The 18,868-nt window shown below is 43.2% G+C and overlaps 1 protein-coding gene and 1 pseudogene across 1 annotated transcript; one reads left to right on the top strand and one right to left on the bottom strand.

The window, feature by feature from the left end:
* Positions 1–1,553: 1,553 nt before the first annotated feature.
* LOC130704119 (uncharacterized) lies at positions 1,554–4,852 on the bottom strand (annotated as a pseudogene).
* A 9,710-nt stretch (positions 4,853–14,562) lies between these two features.
* On the top strand, positions 14,563–16,890 carry LOC130704117 (uncharacterized). Its single transcript, XM_057525594.1, has one exon. The coding sequence runs from the start codon at positions 14,563–14,565 to the stop codon at positions 16,888–16,890; it is 2,328 nt and encodes a 775-aa protein (XP_057381577.1).
* Positions 16,891–18,868: the final 1,978 nt, after the last annotated feature.

The raw sequence follows: 18,868 nt of genomic DNA, 5'->3' as shown, positions 1-18,868 counted from the left end.
GGCCATTCACCACTATTCTTGAAAACTAAATTTACGTAATTCGTCCATGAAGGAACAATGGCACAACAAAATGGATCCCAATAGCCTTAAGTCCATTTTAGAAAATTGTCAAATTTGTAGTTTACATAAACAGTACAGCCATTTAAAAATACAAGTGTTTAAATGATTTTCAAATTCCAATATTATGTTTGTCCATTTGGTTCTATCCAAATCATCTGCTTGTGTACAGTTAATTTCATCACATTTTAAAAGAACAGGCATCTTCAAAGAAAACGAGAAAATGCCGCTCTTTCTGTTGTGACCTTCAAAAGTTTGGTGAAACAAAAAGCAAAAAATCAATCAAATGAAGTCCGCAAGAAAGAGTAACATTTCTTCAAACAATTCTGTCAAGCCATGTGGTGATTGGAAAAAAAAACTAATCTTTCCCTATTGCTAACTGAAATACAGGTCGCTTGTTGGTCTGTTCGAACAATACAATGTCAACAATACTCTAGCTCTATGACGCCATCGAAGCAGAAATGGCGGCGAAAATGGCGAAATGTGGCCAGAAAAGAATAGACTGAAAGGCAATGCCTACCATTTGTGGGCGACAAAAAGACGGATTCAATGCATTCTTTAACTGCACCAGTTTCAAGAAATAAAAAAAAAAAGAAAGAACCCCAAAACGATTGTAATTAGAAAACATCACAGTCAAACGATTAGGGGAGAGCAAGGATGGGGGGGGGGGAGGGATTTCAGGTACTCTGAAACGTCAAGAGTGCGATGACACCTGCAAAGCGAAAGCAAAAGATAACAAAAAACTGACCTGGAAATGGAACAGAGAACTTCTATCGCTATGAATTGCATTCAAACGCAGCACAGCCTTCGACGAACGATCTGAATTACACTGGCGATTGTGTTATGGTTGCTGCATTTCCGCCGAGTACGACAAATTGTATCTCAGTTAGCTGACCGACTGGCCATCACCTTTTCTTCTACTCCAGTCAGTCAAAAGCAAACAGGTGCACTACATGAATAAAGGCCAGTCTACAGATTGTTCAGCAGCAATTCATCCAGATGGTCTACTGCCTCAAGTTACACTTGATACATCATCTGATTTCAACAATAAATTGCTGAAGCAGAATGTGGCTGAAAACTTTTATCATGAACACTGACACCCTTACAAAATGCAAACACAAATTGAGAGGAGTAGAAACCGACACGTAACACATCCTTTGTGGATGTCACTTAAAATGGCATTGATGAAACTGTTCAGTTGGTTAGCGCAATTTGGCGCTTGTTTTGCCCCCACTCCAGGTTCTAAACAGCATTGCCAACTCACGCTAAGAACAGAATAAAACAATCAATCGGAAAAAGATGGCGATGGAAATATGAAATGTTGGATTAAATTTCATATTGCGAATTGAATTTGAATTGAATTTAAGAATTTCAAAGGCTTTTATAAAGATTTTGAAGCTGACGAATTTTGAAGATACCAACAACAAACACCATTGCATTCGCCAAACCAATGTCACTTAAGGGTTTTCTATTCAGAAGAATCGATTACTAGGAAATAGAGAGTACAAATAAGGAATGCAAGAAGAAAACATAATTTCATTATGCTTCAATTCCCGCATGAATTTCAATCCTAAAACGAAACACGGATGGCAAAAATATGGTTAACAATTAAAGTGAATGAGATACACAGATGTGCAGTTGGTAACATGGCCAGGTAATTGCTATCTGCAAGACTTGCTGTAGGAGACAGTGGCGGATGCCCTCCTCCCACGGTATTCGAATCCTTCTTGCTCAACGGCGTGTGCGGAGGTGTGAAAGAACTTATAGATCCAGGTCGAGCCACTTGAACGACAATCAAATTAAACAATGTCTTACAGAAATGATTATGTGCTTCGTAAGCATAAACATGCCTAACACTCCGAACGTTGGTGACGTTTCAGACACTTCCAACAAGAAAGTATGAACCTCGGCGGGAGTAGAGGTCATTGCGGATGCTTTGCAAAATGGGGACAAGAGAAAGGGCTTTGGTGTGGATGATATCTGCCGTGTGGCACATCAACCACAAGCGGAAGAAATGCTCAACCATCGTGTACGCCAATCGAATCATCCTAGGAATGATGTAATAATGATCTTTTCCATCATTCGCTGATAATGGCGAGTATTGGTATGATTTCAGCAAGTTGTAGGACGCGTTGACGAAGCCGATGAAAGTGTATGATACAGTGGCGAAAAGTACAAAACCAAAAGTATTGCCCAGCTTTTCGGCTGCCCGGCATACAACACCAAATTGCCGTTGATATTTCCAAACAGCGTCGGAGTGAGTTGATGATGGACAGCAACTGAATTCCAACTGGCGAGCAACCGTTTCAAAAAGCGGTCCAAATAATTCGGTCGTAGCAGATGAAAAGGACAGACGATCCCAACGAGTAAAAATAGACGACAGAGAGAAACGTCATTGCTATCCTCTTGCTGGAATATTCGAGTGACATTTCCACAGCCAGCAAAAATATCAAATGCAGCAGCAACTGGACATTTTTTTATTATTAAAAAAATGGCGAAATCATAATTAATATAGGTTCAAGAACGAAATTTCAACAGTATGAAAACTCACTGCTACGAGACATCCACAGACTCATTGAATAGAAGTTCTGCGGCAACGGGGTCCGTGCAAATCCCGTCCTCCCGGGTGAACGGGATTTGCGACAGTACTTGTTCCATAGTTTTCCACAATTTAGCGACTGACCATCTGCGTAAATTTTCAATTAGAATACAACGTAACGTTTAACACGAAATCGTACCTGACCTGGCCATGGAAACGGTGCCAACGTAAGCGGCTAAACCGTAGATCCAAAAATTAAGGAATTCGATCAAGTGGTGCGTGACAGTTTTGCCAGACTCCACGTCGGCAAACGAACTGCTAAAGATGTAAGGGAAGTAGATCAAACGAAATCCATACGTTCCCAGAGTCAGCATCGCCCATCCGATTTTCGCCGTCTCGTAAAGAAAACGGCACTTTGTCGACGGTTCGTAGAAATTAATGCCGAAGCAACGGAGAAGCGTGAAAGCTGGACCCAATATCATTTCCAAAACTATGCTTTCGTTGACCGCCTCTGCAGATGGCCAGGCTACTTTCGACTTCTTGATTAACGGAGTTTCCGCTGCCGTTTCGCCGTCTCTTGTGAATGAAAATCAACAAAGAATTCTTTTTATAACAATCGCTTGCAATCGATTGTTGCCGAGTAACGGCAATGTTTCATTCAGCGATTGACAATTGATATTCAATTTCTTAGGTCAGGAATAATTGATTGAAAATTTAATTTATACCGTACGAGTGTCCCGTATTTCCTCGTCATCCAATTAATCAAGGGCTTGTTGCAAAATGTCGAAATGCTATCGCTTAGCCCTTGAGCGTTTTGTCTTCCTGTTAGCCGTGGGCTAGTCGTATCCCTGTTTTCCTAACCCCCTGTTTTAACCCCCTCGTTTTGGAGTTGGATGTGACGAGCCAGACAGAGTGTGACGAGACGCTTTGCGAAACGAACGTCGTTAGGCAAGGCCTAAATAGAGAGATTTCAACGTGTTCGTTGTTTTGCGTTTCGTTTTTAAGATTTTCCGCAACATTTGGTGGCAGCGGCGAGATCGCAACTGAGGTAATAATTCCAGTGTCCTGTCTCGCGAGGCCGTGAAGTTTTTCGTTACCGTTCTACGAATTCGTCACGAGACCATATCGGTGGTTTCGTGAGTCTTGCGAGTTGTCCGTTGTAAGTCAACGTGGAAATCGCTCGGTGTCAGTCGTGAAATTCGCTGCGGGTCCGTTATACCCGTTTTATCTGGTTTGCTGCGCAATCGATCAACGTAATGTTGCGAGCACGCGGTTTCCCTCGTTTTAGTCGCATCGTCGTGGAAAGGCATACCTTGCCTTGCGTGGTGTCTTGAGTCGAATCGCCTCAAATCTACGCCATCCGATATTAGATTGATCAGTGATTTTGCGTAAAGGGACAATCGAACGTGAAAGAAAAAAAAAACTTTTGAACACACGCCATCTTAGTTAGGCTTGGCGAGGTGCGAATGAGTCGTTCGCGTTGCCGCTGCGGAATAGGGTTTTGTACTAGGTGCGTGTGCGCGAAGGGGCATCAATAGTGCGACGAAAGTTGTTCGTGCTTCCCTGAACGTTGTTCGAATAGAAAACTTGAGGAATTCCTAGACGCCGAAGAAGCAGTGGGAGTCGAACTGACCGACATGGATCCGAATGTCCTGAACGCCGCTTTGGCCGCACTAACGGCCAATCAACAGCAACAACAACAGCAGTTTCAGCTTCAACAACAGCAGATACAACAACAACAGGAATTGCTGACGGTTCTAACCAACCGGCTCTTAGCCGTTCCAGCTGCGGCTCCACCCGGCCCTCAACCCCCAATCCAGGCCCCAGCCGCCGTTGTACGTATAACGCTCGAAAGCGACGTGAAGTATTCAGGATCAACAGACGAGATACTCCAGGATTGGTTGCAGCTGGTTAATCGGAAGCTCTGGCGGAAAACTGGGGAGACGCTGATAAACGAAGAGCCGCCATTAGCTCACTGTTCGGGAAGGCGCTTACGTGGCACGAAGAAATTGGAACAAACATCCTTCAGTGGGACGACTTGATTAACGGTCTACGAGGGGCCTTTGAAGTACAACTAACGGAAGGCCAGTGGCAAGTACTCGTGGAAGGGAGAAAACAACTGCCAAACGAATCCGGATCCGCCTATGCACTCGACAAAGTGAAGTTGTGTCGTCGACGGACTATACCTCTTACTGATGCCGAGTTGATCGCATGCCTAATCCGAGGACTATACCGTGCGGAAATGCGGTCAGTCATGATGGGGAATCCACCCGCTTCAGTTAACGCGTTTCTCACTGAAGTTCGCCGCTTAGAAAATATGAGCGAGCCACTGGCCCACCCCCCTAGCGTATCACTAACAACTGAGGGAACTACAGGAAACCAGGAAACCAACAACTCGCTATTCCAGGCCGTTGAAGCCCTCACTAACCAGGTAGCTTTCCTAAACCGAAGATCCACTCGACCTACGTCGCCTGTACCTGAAAGGCCAGTACCCAAACAAGTAACGTTCGAACGTCGACCTCCTGGCTCGAGGAACGAAGTACAGTGCTACAATTGCTCGGGCTATGGCCACATCTCACGTGACTGTCCTCATCCTAATCCGCGTTGGCCCACGTCGACGTCGGGAAACGCATCAGCCGACCCCTCGGAGCAAGGTCGGCAGCAAATTTCATTCAAGCCCCCGTAATTAAACCATCGAATGAGAGTCCCATTATCGACGTGAATGTTTTCCGGGTTGGCCCGTTAAAAGCTATGGTCGATTCGGGAGCAAAAAACAGCGTCATTCGTGCCGATCTTGTTCGCGGGCGGTCGAGCTTCCAAGTTCGAGAGCCTTCTAGCACTTGACGAGCAGTAGATTATCAGGTCCTTCCGCTGGCTGGAGAAACAACTCTTATGGTGCGTTTTGACAATGCAGTGACTGAGTTGGGGCAGGTGTTGGTGATGGAAAACGCAATTTTTCCAATGGTTTTGGGAATGGATTGGATCGCGAAAGCTGAAGCGGTCATTCGTGTTAAGGATGGCGTGGCCATGGTGGAAGTTACGAACGATCGGAAGTTAACGGAAAATCTTAGCGGCAATGGCATGGTGAGTGAAGAGATTGGACAGAAGTTAGGCGGGTCGGTGGCAGCTAAATCAGAAGGAAGTCGTCAAACATCGAGAGCTAATCGGGCTGATTACGGGAAAAACGAGTCAAAACCGATTCCCAACGTGACTAAAAGTGAATGAAGAGAGGCGGTCGACGAATTTTTGGTGATGGGAGCCCTAGTGGGAGAGGAGGTTGTTGCAGAGGTAACCCCAACCGAAGACAAATGGAGAGTCAAGCCGAAGACAAGGAAACGGGCGGAGGCACATGCGAATACGCGTGAGTTTTGCAAACCCCACGAATTGGTGTACGACAGGGCAGTGTTTCTCCCCCACGAAACTAACTTTCCATGGCCTCTCAACGGCGCTGGAACGCACGGAGAAGGCCGTAAAAGGATGAGAAAAGGGAGAAAATGCGCGAGCCACCTGATCTTCAAAAGACAACGGAGGAGCGAACACACCTATGACAGCCACCGGAAGCCCAGCCCGCTTTTCGAATTGGATGACTTAGTGCCCGTCGAACGCAAACCCTGGTGTAATGGAAGAACAAAGAAGTTCTTGGCTCAATTCGTCGAACCCTATCAAATCCGCAAGCAAGTACCAACAACTTGCTTTAAAAATGGCTACCGAACGAGGAAGCCGACCACGGCTGCAGTGAACAGCCGATATCCGCGGAGGGCGCCACAGACAACCGAATCGAATCCGAAGACGACCTGGGAACGGGCTTGGTGGCCGAGGACGAAAAAGGGGAAGAGGACGTTCCGATTAGGACGTTTCCAGTCACCACTAGATCAGGAAGACTACCCCATCGACCCGACCGATACGTTGCCGGATGTCGTCGCTAACTTTCGACATCCCCTTGGCTAGGTGTTTTGCCGCCTGCGTTCGACGTATTTGTTAGTTTGTGTTCTCTCCCTGATTGTCTCGAATTTTATCACTCAGACAACCAAGTCTAACTTGATATGTTGGCCTCTGCAGTCTCTTTCGTCTCCGTACCTGCTCTTTCTCTTCTCAAATTCCTCTGTTTAGTGTTAGATCAGGAGATCTATTTTTTGTCAGGAAGGGCCGAATGTTGCAAAATGTCGAAATGCTATCGCTTAGCCCTTGAGCGTTTTGTCTTCCTGTTAGCCGTGGGCTAGTCGTATCCCTGTTTTCCTAACCCCCAGTTTTAACCCCCTCGTTTTGGAGTTGGATGTGACGAGCCAGACAGAGTGTGACGAGACGCTTTGTGAAACGAACGTCGTTAGGCAAGGCCTAAATAGAGAGATTTCAACGTGTTCGTTGTTTTGCGTTTCGTTTTTAAGATTTTCCGCAACAGGCTGATGAGCGATTCTCAAGTATGCCATCTCGGCGTCATCTTACGGAAAAATTCCTGAAATAAAATTTTAACAAAAAGAAAATGAAGACTAAAAGCCAACTCCAAATATAAGAAGCAAAACCCGAAATATTAATACATGAAAACCAAAAGCAAGCAAACTAAACATTGATAAAGTTTCTAATTCATTCTATCGTAAATTCCATCAAATTCTAATATGTTTTAGCGATTGGCTAGGTTTTTGCTGTTGTGACATGATATTGGAAGCTGTTTAGAAATAATTACAATTATAATTGGAATAACTGGAATTATAATTCGAGCTTTAAAAAATATGTGGGAAATCCAATGACACACGGATGTTCTGATAAGAAAACCTGGAGACAGCTTTGATAACTCAAATGAAGAACACTTGATAATGCTGTTGCCCTACTTTAGTTTACACGATACCAAACTATTGTCGATTAAAGTTAATAGCCACTAAAAAGTGTAAACAAGTACCAACTTACCCAAGACAGCCACCGTTTGAGCAGGGCGTTTTTGGTCGCTATTGATGTGCCATTTTCATAACGAATCGAAAAACAACACCAACTGACAGAACGTAAATTGATCTAGCGGGATTTGATTTTGCGTTTCGTGTTTCAGCTTTAATGACATCCTGTTGTAACAATGCCGCCATATAGATGTTTTGAACCAGAAGAAAAACTTTCTTCGTTTGTGCTGTTAAAAGAACGTGGAAAGAAAACCAATCAAAAATTATTCTATAACAAGATAAAAATCTTGTTGTCAAGATCAAACATCAATCAAGGGTACATTTTTATCGCTACAATAGGGTCAGATTTCAATATCCCAGGATAATAACACAACATAAAGATGAAAATGGAATTCAACGTATATCTAGAATTCCCTGTGGTCTCAACTTTAAGTCAAGACCAAATCGAATGAGATGAATTACATCCCAACTAATGCGGCCTATCCTTTTCAAAGCGACGAACACATACAGGGAGAGAGGACACATACAGGAGGGTTTGTAAAGCCATGGATACCTTTATGCTTTGCTGGTCATAGTTTCTAGAACAAAAATCTTCCCCAATCATGCAAGTCTTGGGGTTCATAAAGTTCTGTATGAAATTGACTGGCTTTTCCAAGTGAAAAAACAATGGAGGCAACAGGGAGACGGCTGTGCCTCCCAAAGCAATTAGCACGTTGCATTTAATGGGTCGATAAGGGCAGACTATTAAATAGAACGAGAAATGTTGGAGAATTACGTAGCGATTGCCATCAAATGCTTTTACGATACTTAATAAATGTCGAACAAACTACGGCATGGTTTATCATATGTGGTGGAACTTGGTAAACAACACCGTTTACCTTGCACGCAAACACTGGCTTCGCACGCATATGAACTAGTTATGCAAATCATAAAAAAAAATTCTCACGGTCGGCTTGTTACACTATCATTACGTGATCGCAAACTGGCCTGAACAAGACGTAAAATGATTTGAAGCCAAACGTTCCCATTCACTCTAATTTCATGTTACCGCAAAAAGAACAGATTAACGGGCATCAGCTGTTTGAATGTCAATTTCAAATATCTCGATGTTATTCGTTTAAATTTGCTTCGTGCGAAACCCTATCGCGAAGATCACATTCAACAATCGGGAAAGTAGTCAAAAGTAGATGGCATAACAAAATGAATGCCCGGCAAATAGGAAGACGTTTGCGTTGAAACGCCCATGTTCCCTATCCCGTGCGTCCTGGAAGTAATGTAGCGATTCACTATGTCGAAGAAAAAAACAGAGCCCTTCTCTTCTTGACACGAATTCCAAGGAAAAGATTTTACTGTTCCGATGTACAGGTCACCGAATATAGAAACACATTCAATACGCCTGCCGCTTATCAAGATGCAAATGCCTCGTCTATCGTTACACTTCGTAATGTTCATTCATAAGCAAAATTGGTAAAAGCGGGATGTTCAATAAAATTATTTTCTTTTTTTCGTGCCAAAAAGGAGAAAGGTTGTGATAAGAAACGTGTAAAATAAAGGTGTGTCTTACCAAAATACACGGAACTTTCTCCGCACATCGTGAGTAGTCGCCATGTCTTTTTTGCAGGGCACGAATATGGAAGATAAACGCGTGACCTGTAGCTCATTTGTTGCTTCTGAAAAAAAAAAAAAATCATCCATTAATCTCAATCCAACTATAGAAGCAAATGAATTCTATATAAATCACACCGCAACGAAAAATGAGCAATCCAAACGTCTGAACTTATATCTAGGGTGTTGTTGATGGCATTTTTTTTAATACAAATTTTAATTCGGTAGTGTATCCATCACGATGACGAATCGGTCAGCGTGTGAACCGCCTTCACGACAGTAGGTCAAAAGAAAATGAAAGCAACATGTTTTAATCCAGCGCATAGTTCATCCATCATTGGCTACAAACAGTAGGTTGCAATCAAAATTTTCAAAAAAGAAATAAGACTCGGCCGAAAAAAGAATGTTGCCTTGCAGCGTTTCGTTCCAACTAGCAATGTTCCAGCGAGTGCACTGCGGATAGATTTAACCTGATTTCAATACGCCCCTGTCGCTTTGTGATCTGAAACTCCGAGAAGTTCCTCATCATTTGGATCAGTACTGTGTCGAAAAAAACCAAGTGAATTGCAGTTCAAACTTTTGTGGGTCAGTTTTCAATCTGAAGGCTAAAGAAAAAGGTGAGATTTCGCCGGTAAAAATGTACAACAATAAGAGCGGCTTCTTTTAACGCGTTGTTGTAAACATTGTTTACATTTTACGTATCGGAATGCGTTCTCGATACATTAGAGAGTGGCGAATGGATTAGATTGGCTCACGTACGAAACAATACGGAAATGTTACGACAACAAAAACAGACTATTTCAATTATTATCTACAATGTGCGTTTCTGCTTTCTCGTGTGTACGAAATCGCGTTAAGAACCGATAAAAACACGCGGTGTTTTCTTTCATCGCTGCACATAAGTAATTTTTTTTTTTTTAAACAAACCACGTCCAAAAATAAAAACTCAAATCGGGACTCTTCTATAATCAAAATTATGACGTCGACATGAAGTTTAAACTATTTCCAATAAATATACCAAGACTTTTTTTTTGGTGGACATAAGTCACGCAGGCTACACGATCCCTTCCAGCACAGTTTCACGGTGAATTCTACGAAGGTTGTTCCAGCACATTATCGGGGACTTGTCTAGAAACATAGTACGATCACATTTCTATCCTCATTTTCACCTACTTTCAACAGTAATAACTTGCGTTTGTCGAACACAAGTCGCGGATCATCGCATTCCAGCACATAACCGACAATTTTAATTGTTTAAGGTCTCTAAAAGGTTTCACTATCTAATGGCGAAAAAAAATACGAAAAGTAGGCCAATAACAGGGGAGAAAAAAAACGCTCTCTTTAGTGTCGGACAATAGCAAACTGTGGCCCAAACAACGTGGCAACTTTTACCTACTACGAACGATCGTTTCGCGCAATTTTTCGCCAATCATTTTCAATGAAAATACAAAAGCTTCTTCCAGTAGCATTTTCTCTCGTCAATGGCAGAGAAAGTCCATTATTTTACAATTTAAAATTGCAATTGTTTCTACGCATTTCAAATCAACTTTGTCCGCCAGCAAAAACGTGTGCAATTACAGGATTTGTTGGCTAACAATTAATATCTACATCGACAAAAGAACCAAATCAAATTGATGAATGCGCAATGACACGGACAATCTTCGTTTTACGACTAGCAAAAATACAGAAAGCTCACACTTTTCAAGGCATGAATTATCTCAACTACGATACATTTGCGACAGCCATCCATCAAACTGGGATGGTTTCTCCAGTTTAACGACGGTCAGTAGGTCATCCACACATCCAATCGAAAAGAAGCTGTTAGTTATTATTACGCATTCGCTCACGCACGATATTAAACACAATAACAGCATTGCCGGAAAAAGCCAAGTGGTGGCTGCCGTTCATAAATCAAGCGTTTAGTTTCACAAAATGTCCGCCGATCCGCCTTCTACAATTTACTGTCGTTATTTATCCTCCACATACAATTTAGCTGTCACCAATCCCTGAATGTTTTGCTGCTGTTACGGATGTTGCCGGCGTCGGACCCAGACCGTGAGAAGCAGTGGATGATGGGGCGAATAGCGGGGAAGATGAAGATGAAATAATCCGATGGATATACAGGAAAAGTATATTTACTGCACAATTGGGGTACAGCACAATTCACTTAGGGGGTTACGCGAAGGGAAGCCAGCAATATGCGGAGCACCTCTTAGGACCACTTGGTAGACGGCGAGGTAACTAACTGTCTTACATGATTGACAGCAGACGACCCGTCGCATACCTTTCGGTCTGCCATCTAACAAGGGGAGGTAGAATCGGGACACTAGATGGGGGTACATGATAGGATATAGGGTTGCTCGGAACACTGCTTGCCGTAATCTATTGGAGCATTCATTGAGATAACGTAATTTTCGCACACAAAAGACCCAGCACATCCTCGACGCATTCATACCCACTCAAAGACTTTTCACCTGGTCAACACCGTCGCGGGCAATTTTTTAAAAAAAGGTTTTGTGACTACGTCATCGTGATTCGCCAGCAGAAGATGCCACATCAAAAGAGCAATGTGAATAAATAATCCCGAGGCTTTTTGTCCAATAGTGTCTCGCAAACATTTTGCAATGAGCTCCAGCGGCCACATAAAAGGAACGTGAAGACAACGGTAAATGCGCTGAACTTTGAGGGGGGCAACAAACTTCCCCTCACCCTACGAATTCGTTTTCTTTTTTATAAAAGAACGTGTTTGAGAAATGGCCTACTTCTCGCCTGAATGAGCTGACAACGTGAAACGCAAATACATTTTACGCTTGTACAGATAAATTCGTCTCAAGTTCGTGACCCTTTATCGTGAGCCAACAAGCAGCTGGCAATCAACAAACGAAATACGGGGTAGATGAGTACATCTAAGACAAAGCTGGATTTTGATCGTTTGACGCAAGAAAACCAGCGAATGAGTAAATTAAGAGCCCTTGTCGTTTATGTGGAACTTGGAAAAGAAAAGGACGATTGTTGCGGTTTCATCGCAAAACTGAAGGAAAACCATCAAGGGGTGAAAATCGGGAGAAAGTTCAACTGGAGAAATTGAACGAAACCGTGCGAAAGGCATTTTCACGTCGACTTCATTAGATTCCTCAAAGCATACGGTATCACTTCTAATCTCATATTTTAAAGGCATTGGATTTATAAAAATCCAGTACTTCACTAAACAAAACGTTTGGGATAATGAAAAAATAAGACTCACCTAAGGTCGTAGTCTCCAATTCTCCCGCGAAAACGTTTGGGCCAGAACCTAATTGTAGCTGCTATTCAAGATGATCCTCGTCTTGGTAAAGGGTGCGGCCCGTTAAACAATCTTTTTCAAATAAACAAACAATCCGTTAGCAAAATAATGGCCAGGCCAACTATGCATAGAATTCAGTTTAACCTACCCTTTGGGCATGAATAGACCCAACTGACATTTTCAATGGTGACATCCATCGCTTTGCTAAGTTTCAAATCATCGGCATGCGTCCTTTTTCACCAACATCCTAATGAGAAAAACAAAAAATTCTGATTAAAATAAATTTCTTCGCCATAAACCCAAGCGTGACAAATGCATATTTTCAATAATTGGTTGATTTCAGTGTTGGTAAACTTTAAATAAAAAATTACATGTAAGACAATGGCCTGTGGTCACAAGGAATTCGCATGGTCTACAGCTGCGGCTGCAGGATAAGCCGCTGGGTATCCAACGCATAATCACGACCAAGCCAAACGTGTAATCACACAGAGTCAACGACACGTTGAATGGCAGTCGGTATTCCGCAGCTTTGGGGCCAAGCAGCTTCAATGGTAATTTTTGCTCTGATTTTCAGGCTCTCCCCTTTCAACCTAAAACAGAAAAAAAAAATGTTGGTAAAGGGCCAAATTCATGTTGTATTTGTTGTTGGCCCAGACAACGAGTTGGACTTGTACGGATAGGCGGACAGAGCGGATGAGTTCCCATTTCACGCCACAAAATTTTCAACCAAATCGTAAATTTACGTCCCGACCCGTTTCTATGGTTTAAGCTTTACACTAGGCTATTTCGACCTATCCATCGGACCACCCCACCACCAGAAAACAATTAAATTAATGCGCATCCATCAGAGATTTGCATATACAAAAGGTAAAGCCAAACTGGCCAGGCATAACAAACTAATATGAAAATGGCTTACAGCTGTGCTAACCTTCGGGTCAAAATTGGCTTCTTTGTTTTCTTATGGGGGAAAGGTCGCTCATTTCCTTCTACTTTCGTACTCTGATTGTACTCGACATCCAACTTGACAACTTCTTACATTACACGCTGAGACTGCCAAGGTGACTATTGTAAGGTTCGAAAAAATCCGTTCCTTACTTATAATTATTGGATAGCGATGATGAACTGTATTGTTGCACTGTGTTCGAGTATTTTACAAAGACCAAATTGATAATTGACGAAAGGAGACTTACGGAGACAGTCTGACAGAGATGGCACTTAAAAGAAGACTCGCTGTGATGACAACTGAAAGTAGACTGTGTCAATAAAATACAATTTTTATTGAATTATTTTGATTGTTTGTTTTATTAATATGATTATATATTATATCCGTTGTCTTTATTTCTTATAGATATCATAATTCAAGTGTTGTTGCCCTTTCGTTGAATTCTATTTTTATATTGTACCTTGTGCTCTACTTATTTCCGATTGGATGAATCTGCATGAGTAGGAAGTCGCGCCATGCATTTCCGTGAATATGAAATGTTCCTGCGTACGACATCCGGAGCTCATTTTGTCGGAAATGCTATGTTCCCTTAAGCCTGTAAAACGTATAAAAGGATGCCCTTTTTGTTCCCAAAAGTTAGTTCTATACTCCTACGGTTCTCTTCAGCCCTTCAGTTATTTCAAGTTCCAGTTCTCATTCATAGTGCTACAAGTGCTGTCTATTTCTTCAAATATAGTGAGTTCAATTTTGTTTTCATTCAATAATTATTGTGAGTGCTTTCATCGCTTCTTGTGTGCCTGACAAGTTGCGTCTGTCTTATCTTTTCTCTTTCAACGTTTGACATCTTTATTCCATCTTCGCCACGGCGGTGACGGTAAGACCAGACTCACCTGACTCCATTTTGTATTTCCGTTTCCCATTTATATTCTATATCCGTGTAATTTATTTATTATCTTCGGCCTATTAGAATAAAATATATTCGGCATTGTGGTAACGCCCTCCCGAGTTCATTTTCTTATTACAACTTGTCTTTAAATAACGTAAAGACGTCCTTTTATTACTAAAAGAATGCTTTACACTGCCCATGGATCGAGCATTAGGGATTCTTTGGAACAGTGAAATCGACGCGTTCACGTTCAAAGTGGGAGAAAGGGTCCAGTCGCACGCTACACCTACGAAAAGAAATCTCGTAAGTGTGGTGGCTACAGTATACGATCCGCTTGGATTCGTTGCCCCAATAGTGTTCACCATGAAGATGTTGATTCAAGAGGTATGGCGAGCCAAACTAGATTGGGATGAAGAGCTGCCCGAACCTTTGAAATGCCAATTTCAAAAATGGTGTCAAAGCTTGCCGAATCTAGCACGCATCACAATTCCGCGATGCTTAGTAAAGGAAGAGCGCCCAACAACCCAGCAAGTTCACATCTTTGCCGACGCCAGTCAACTAGGTTTTGGAGCAGTCGCATATGTGCGAACAACTTACGCAAGCGAGAGGGTTGGCGTATCTTTCATCATGGCCAAAACGCACGTCGCGCCGTTAAAACAGCTGTCGATCCCTCGGCTCGAACTTCAAGGAGCCGTCGAAGCTTTACACCTGGCCATAATAATCTGCCGTGAGATGAACCTGGATCTGAGCCAAATCACGTTTCACGTCGACTCTCAAACAGTTCTTAGATGGATCCATTCTGCCAATGTCAAATACGAAGTGTTTGTGGGCAACAGAATCGGAAAGATCCTAATGAACACCGACTGTCGACAATGGCGCCATGTTCCAGGAGTTATGAATCCAGCAGACGTTTGCAGCAGAGGATTGGATCCCGACAACCTCAAGGAATTGCAGCAGTTTCACGAAGGGCCAGCCTTTCTGTTGTTGGAACCTTCATCATGGCCAAAGTGGGATCAGATCGAGCACAACGACCATCAAGATCCCGAAGCCATTCACGTCTACAAAAAGAAAACGGAGCCAAGTGACAATGTGATCGACCAGTGTGTAGAATATTATTCAGACAAAGTGCGCCTGGAACGAGTGCTTGCATGGTGTTTACGTTTCATTTTAAACTGTTGTGCCAAAGTGAAGAAATTAAAGTTAACTTCAGGAGAACTGACGCCAGTCGAAACTGAAGCAGCTTTGGCGATGTGCATTCAACGTGCACAAGAAATGGCATACCCCGAAGATGTGTTGTTCCTAGAAAGGGGAAAAGAAATGCCAAACCGGTCAAAACTCAAACAGTTTCGACCATTCATCGATAAACAACACCTTATGCGGGTGGGCGGTCGAATTGGGCAAGCACCTGTGGACTATGCAACAAGACATCCAGTGATTTTACCTCCAGAAGAACGTATCACAAGTCTAATAGTCTGGGACGCTCACGTTCGAAATTACCATATGAAGGCCGACCACTTATTGTGCGAACTTCGAGCAATGTATTGGATAACCTCTGGACGAAGGGTGATCAAGTCCATACTCAACAAGTGTATTCCTTGCAAGCGGAGAGATGCACAGCCAATCACACCACTCATGGCTCAGCTACCCATCCACCGCATAACGCCTTTCTTGCCTCCATTCGCCCATACAGGAGTCGACTATTTCGGTCCACTGACTGTCAAAGTAGGAGGGAGAGGGCGCCGGCACGAAAAGAGATGGATTTGCCTTTTTACGTGCCTAACAACCCGAGCAGTGCATTTAGAAGTGACTGCTAGCCTCAGTGCAGAGGCATTTTTAATGGCCTTCTCTCGATTCTCCAGTATACGGGGAAAGCCAGTCGTTGTGTATAGCGACAACGGAACGAATTTTGTAGCTGGAGAAAAGGAGATGAACGAGGCAGTCGAAGAATTAAACAACAGCAAAGACTACCTGGAAACACAGTTCACTTGTCGACACATCGAGTGGCGTTTTTCTCCGCCAAGTGGACCTCACTTCGGGGGAGTGTGGGAGAGGCTCGTGCAATCTTGCAAAAGAGCCATGAAAGTGACCCTCGGAAACAGTGTCGTGAGTGACCAAGTCTTAAATACTGTTGTGGCTGAAATCGGGGCATTGCTAAATACTCGACCGCTGACTCATCTCAGCGTAAATCCCGAAGATCCAGACCCTCTCACTCCAAACCATTTTCTGCACGCCAGACCAATGCCGTACATCCCGCTGGCGTATGTCGATCTAAATAACACTGACATCTCGAAAAGCCAGTTTCTACATAGTCAACTCATTGTCAACCACTACTGGAAAAGATGGATCACCGAATGTCTACCGTACCTCACTGAAAGGAAAAAATGGGTCAAGAATCACAAAAACATCGAAGTGAATGACATTGTACTCGTTGTTGATCCATTAAACCCTCGGGGGCAGTGGCCATTAGGAAAGGTAGTCGAAATTTTACCTAGCACGTCCGACAATGTAGTACGTGTAGCTAAAGTAAAAATTTCCGGTGCAAAAAATACCTTGACCCGTCCTGTGACTAGATTATGCCTGCTGTTATCGCAAAATGAAATAACAATTGAAACTAGTCAGACGCCTTCTCTACCAAACTCGCTTAAATATGAAGAAAAAGAAGAAAAAAATCCATCCAATTACAATAGTTGAAAATTAACGTGACTTGTAAAGCACCGCCCTCTAGTAGACACTTTTGTAATTACCAAAGGGTAATTAAAATTATTCTTTAGAGCGTCGTCTGCCACATTGTGAAATTCTCAGTCATCAGTGCCAGTCGACCTCAAAGTGTCTCAAAATTTCGTAGTGTCGAACTTGTGCCGAACAAGTTGTGTCAAACCAAGTGCCAGTGTTTCTTCCCATCGACAATTAAACAATCGAACAAGTAAAATGAAAATCATAGACGTTACGGAGATCGAAGATCGAAAAAAGGAGTTGTCGGCCCAGCTAAAAATCGCAATCCACAGCTTCGAGGACGAAGAAAGGGAAGCCTGGAATCTCTTGACCTTTCGACCATTAGATTCCAGCACCGTACGACAAAATTTAAGTGACATAGTTTCTACGCGAAACAAGAAGATTAGGTTGCTGTGTGAAGAACTAATGAAAATTGGCTTCCCACGCTATCGCCCGAAGCAAGAATCGCCGCCATCAACGCCCACTCTCTCGCCACCAACAGTCACTGCCCCGCGGTTCACCCCGTCGGTGCCGTGCTTTGTTGACCACCCAGGATCCGCACCGCCTCATAACATCGATTGATGCGAGATCTTCGTAAGCAAGATGACGGCCACTGAACGGGCAAAATTGATCGCCCGTCGCTCACTGTGCTTCCGGTGCTGGAAAAGAGGGGATTTCGTCGGGGAGCAGAAGCATGTTGGGGTCAGCTGCACCCACATGCGACACTGCTCCCGCTGCAACAGCCCAACTCACCATCAGTTGCTGTGCAAAGCCAACTTTGTCACTCGTCGGAGTGCTCAATAGCAATTTTGTCGACCTCCGTTTCTTCTTCGCCTTTAAAATCTAGAAGTTTGCTCTTTTTTTCCATGCTATACTTTGTTTTGTTTGTCGAAATGACAAACAAGGGCCCGCTGTCACCGATTTGATCGGTGGGGGTAGGACCAGGTAGAGGGCTACCCGTTGTGATCGACCTTCTTTTGTTTTTCCCCTTCTTTTTTGTTTTCTTGGAGGCATAAGCAGTTCGACTGCAGCAGTACGTTTTCACCGTTTTCAAAGTAACCTTTAAGTTGTCTTAAACGGTCCAACAGTCTTTTCAGGGCTGTTAAGTTTTGTACTCTCGTGAGTCTTCCTTGTATTGCCCTCTCGTCAGTCGACATTCACGTCGAAACCCCCCTTTTTTTGTTTCAATAAAGTATCACAAATCTTGTCCGTCTTACTTTTGTACAAGAAGGGAAATTAGGGCAAAGGACTGACTCTCTCTCTTTAAGCAATTGCTATTCTCACGTGAGATACGCAACAGACTGCTTGGCAGTAAAAAGTAGACTGCACGGTAGAATTACTAAAAGTGGAATGCTGGCAATCTGGAAAAAAGTACACCATTTATACGAAGAAGCAAGGTCGTTTAGGATTAAGTGTCCCAACGGGAATAAATATTCTGCGTGTAAATGTAACACCTATATGAAGAAGTGACAAGTTTGAAGGCCAGAGCCACCGGCAGATGACCTGTTGGCGGAAGAGGGGAAAAAAGGGTTGCAAGCGTGGGAAATGTAAAGAGTACTTGTCCGTCTATAAAGAGAGATATTTGGTCAATGTTGGATCGGGCAAACAAAGGTGCGACATTTTTTAAATTTTTTGAAGAGAACGTGGGTTTCGCAGCAGACGACAGAGGTCCATGGGAGAAACGTCTGTAACATAACCAGGTTCAGGGCTGAGAAGTCCGTAGTTGCTTGAGCGATTCTAAGCAATTGCTATTCTCCTACGTGAGATACTGCAACAGACTGCTTGCACACTGTCAGCGGCAAAAAGTAGACTGCGGAGGATAATATAATTTTTAGAATTTTTTTGGCGCGCACTAAAAAATGGAATGCTGGCAATCTGGAAAAAAGAAAAGTGTGTACACCATTTATACGAAGAAGCAAGGTCGTTTAGGATTAAGTGTCCCAACGTTGGAATAAAT

This window comes from Daphnia carinata, chromosome 8 (genome assembly GCF_022539665.2).
Source record: "Daphnia carinata strain CSIRO-1 chromosome 8, CSIRO_AGI_Dcar_HiC_V3, whole genome shotgun sequence".
Classification (NCBI taxonomy): domain Eukaryota; kingdom Metazoa; phylum Arthropoda; class Branchiopoda; order Diplostraca; family Daphniidae; genus Daphnia; species Daphnia carinata.
The sequence above is the reverse complement of the archived record's forward strand: the minus strand, read 5'-3'. Positions and strand labels throughout refer to the sequence as shown.

Coding starts and splice junctions, on each gene's coding strand:
- LOC130704117 (XM_057525594.1), top strand. CDS start 14,563: ATGAAGATGTTGATTCAAGAGGTATGGCGAGCCAAACTAGATTGGGAT.